The sequence below is a fragment of the Sarcophilus harrisii genome, chromosome 5, assembly GCF_902635505.1.
Source record: "Sarcophilus harrisii chromosome 5, mSarHar1.11, whole genome shotgun sequence".
NCBI classification, from domain to species: domain Eukaryota; kingdom Metazoa; phylum Chordata; class Mammalia; order Dasyuromorphia; family Dasyuridae; genus Sarcophilus; species Sarcophilus harrisii.
This window is the reverse complement of record NC_045430.1, coordinates 88,129,898-88,133,357: the sequence shown is the minus strand read 5'-3', so window position 1 is coordinate 88,133,357 and position 3,460 is coordinate 88,129,898. Positions and strand designations below refer to the sequence as shown.

Below are 3,460 nucleotides of genomic sequence, written 5' to 3'. Positions count from 1 at the left end.
TAGCCCCCTCCACAACGTAGAGTCCACCCCCCCCCCAAAAAAAAAGAGAAAAAAGGGGAAGAGAAGTTGGTGTTGGCTGTCTGAGTGTAGGGGGGGTGGGGGTGTCTCTTCATTCCCCACCCCCTCCTCCTCCTACCCCTCCTCCAGCAGGAACCCATGTGACCGTCCAGCGGCCAATGGGACGCGTCCGCAGGTTTAACTATGTTTAATGTCAGATAGCAATAAAGTAGAAGCTCTCGGTCGGGCCCCGCGGAAATGGGCGAACATAATCTCCTTAATCCCGGGTTTGTGGGGCCGTTGGTGAATATCCACACGGGGGACACCTTCTATTTCCCCAACTTCCGCGCCTCGGGGGGGCAGCTGCCCGGCCTGCCTTCCCTGTCCTACCCCCGGCGTGACAACGTCTGCTCCCTACCTTGGCCGTCTGCGGAGCCTTGCAATGGCTATCCCCAGCCCTACCTCGGCAGCCCGGTGTCGCTTAACCCATCCTTCGGCCGGACATGCGAGCTGGCCCGGGTGGAGGAGAGCAAATGCTACTATCGCGAGGCGTGCGCCGAGGGCGGTGGGCTGAAGCGCGAGGAGCGAGGGCGGGAGGGGGGCGGGCTGCTGCAGCTCGAGCCGTCGGGGCCGCCGTCTATGGGCTTCAAGTACGACTACGCTGCAGGCGGCGGCGGCGGCGGTGGCGGGGGGGACGGCGCCGCGGGACCCCCCCACGATCCCCCCTCCTGCCAGTCACTCGAGTCCGATTCCAGCTCGTCCTTGCTCAACGAAGGAAACAAGGGCGGCGGCGCGGGCGATGGGGCCAGCCTGGTGTCGCCCCTAGGCCAGGGGAACGGGCTCTCTACCAGTGGTAAGGATCACACCTTCCATTTCAGCCAAGAACCTCTATTGCAACGAGCGGGCATTCTGTCGCGACAAGGGGGTTGGCGCGTGGGAAGTACAACTGGCGGAATTCAGGAACTGGGTGTATTCCGAGAGGTTTGGGGTGGCAGAATGTTTCATTAGTGAGCGCTTCTTTCAAAAAAAGAAAAGAAAAGGGGAGGGGGGAGGCCTATAAACATGTAAATATCCCTATAAAATAAAATGAGAAATTCCCTTTCCGCCTGCCAGAGGGTTGAAGGCCAGGAAGCTCCAGGGGGTCGGAGTTAAGGGTCCATTTCCTTCCTCCCAATCTGTCCTCTTTCACCCTATCCACACCACTCTTGCACCCTAAATGTTTCTTCTCCTTTTTTTCTTCCTTCCTTCATTTCTTTTTTTCTTTCCTCCTTTCTCTCTGTCTCAGAAAGCAAGTGGATACTATTTATTTTTTCTATTGATCCATGCAAGTCCATCCTGCCCAAGGTTCCCTGAGAGGGTTCCCCAGGAAAGGAGAGCAGGAGAGAATTGAAGAGAAGAGAAAAAGGGAAGGGTTTGGGAGAAGAAGGAATGGGAAATGGGGAGGACAGAAAGTATGGTTGGGAAAGAGGAGCAAAAGAATGAAGGGTTAAGAAAAGGAGGGGCAATACTGTGGAGAGTGTTGGGGAGCAGTAAAGAAAGGAAATAAGAGACATAGGGAAGGAGACAGGGGAGATTGAGGAAGGACTGAGGTTTTGTATTTTTTTTTTCCTTTTCTGTATTGTCAACTCCTCACCTTCCAAAGCCAACTATCCTGTGCCCACTCCCTCCTCCCCAGGCGCCCCTTGGTATCCCATGCACACCCGGTCCCGGAAGAAGCGCAAACCCTACTCAAAGCTGCAGCTCGCGGAGCTGGAGGGAGAGTTCATGGTGAACGAGTTCATCACCCGCCAGAGGAGGAGAGAACTCTCGGACCGCTTGAATCTTAGTGACCAGCAGGTCAAGATCTGGTTTCAAAACCGGAGGATGAAAAAGAAAAGACTTCTGCTCAGAGAGCAGGCCCTCTCCTTCTTTTAGGGGGATCAGAAGGAGGAGACATCAGACTCAAGCCGAGTCCCTGGTGAAGAGAGGGGGAGAGCCTCACTCCCTGGCCGCCTGGCCACTTGACCGCCTGCATCAGACATTGTTGTCACCCGCTTATAACGAGAGGCCCGGGGCTCTGCCCCATCCGGGTATTTTTGTTATTGTCTGTTTTGATAATCAGTTCTTTTTCTACACATGCCATGCATCATTTTTGCCAGGCCAAGTGAGAGAGAAACAGAGAGAGGGAAAAAAAAAAAATAGGAAGCCGATGGCTTCTGGTGGGGTGGAAGGAAGAAGTCAAACCTATTTCCAGATTGCTGATTTTCAGTTGTTGTTCCTATGTATGGAGGTGAGGGTGGGAACCTTTTCATGTACTACTCAATCTGATGCCTGAATGAAGTGAAGATATATGCCCTAGATATCAGGTTTTGACCCCCTTCCTTCTTCCACTACCTTCTGTCCTGCTGGACACCAACTAGAAATCCCTTGTCCCTGGTTCTTCTTTGGTGATACTTAGGTGAGGAACCAGTGGATTGTTAGGAAACCTCTGAAACAAGGAGGCTACTAGAGTTTCCTCAAATTCTTAGACTGAAGGTCAAAGGGTGAGGCCACTTCAGCAAGAAAGGGGAATGGGGAGGATGAGAAAAATGGGGGAGATAGATCCTAGGTGTGTTTGAAAGATAAGGAGAGACTTGGATCAGGCTTCAACTCCCATATCTTCTCAGTCAAGGCCTTCTCCTTTCTTTGGGTAGGGGTGACAACTGCTTTTGGCTTCAGTAAAACAACACCAACACTACCAACAACACACACACACACACACACACACACACACACCCTAGTCTCCCCCCACCCCCACCCCATTTCTCAAAGACATGGGCAAGGCAGGCTTAATCGGAGGGATGGGAAAATCTGGTTTCCGATTGGATGACATACTTACCAGTGCATACTTAGATTGCATTCTATCTATCTCCAGTTTCCAATCTAGACCTTTGAACAAAGCAGAGTTTAGGACGTCTTGAGTTTGTTAGGTGAGAGCAAGAACCCCCTCCTTCCCCTACTCTTCCTATTTCTACTGAGGTATGTTATGGGGGGGTCGATGGGTGGAGGGAGTACTTTGAAGATCAAAAGCTCTGCAGATGAGAGTGGGCTGAGAAGTGGAAGAAAAGTAGATACCGAAGCTTAAATTTAGTAGCAAAAAGTGAAGACGTGTAGCTATAGGGTTTAGGAGGAAGAACCTGGCGATGTAGCTGGGACTGGGGAGGGAGGAGAAAGAATTTGAGGCGGGATTTCCCAATTATGGAGGCAGTCCAGTCTGGCTTTGCTTCTGGCGTTCATGGTCATGGCCGTAGGCTAGAACTTTGTAATTTATGAGGCTGGGAGGATTGTTCTTAAGGGAGCTACCGAGATACTGGAGCCTGCCTCCTCTCAGCCCTAATTTCCCAGGCTTGTGACAATGAACTGGGGGCCCTAGCGCCCTCCTCCTCTCCTCCTCCTCTTTACTTACCACTTTTCTTCCTCCCCTTCCTCTGGCTTTGCACTATCC

The 3,460-nt window shown here is 52.2% G+C and overlaps 1 protein-coding gene across 1 annotated transcript; it reads left to right on the top strand.

Annotated features, from left to right (window-relative positions):
• The first annotated feature begins 255 nt into the window (after positions 1 to 255).
• On the top strand, positions 256 to 3,460 carry HOXC12 (homeobox C12). Its single transcript, XM_031937743.1, has 2 exons — positions 256 to 850; positions 1,673 to 3,460. The coding sequence occupies exons 1-2, from the start codon at positions 256 to 258 to the stop codon at positions 1,909 to 1,911; spliced, it is 834 nt and encodes a 277-aa protein (XP_031793603.1). The 3' UTR covers positions 1,912 to 3,460.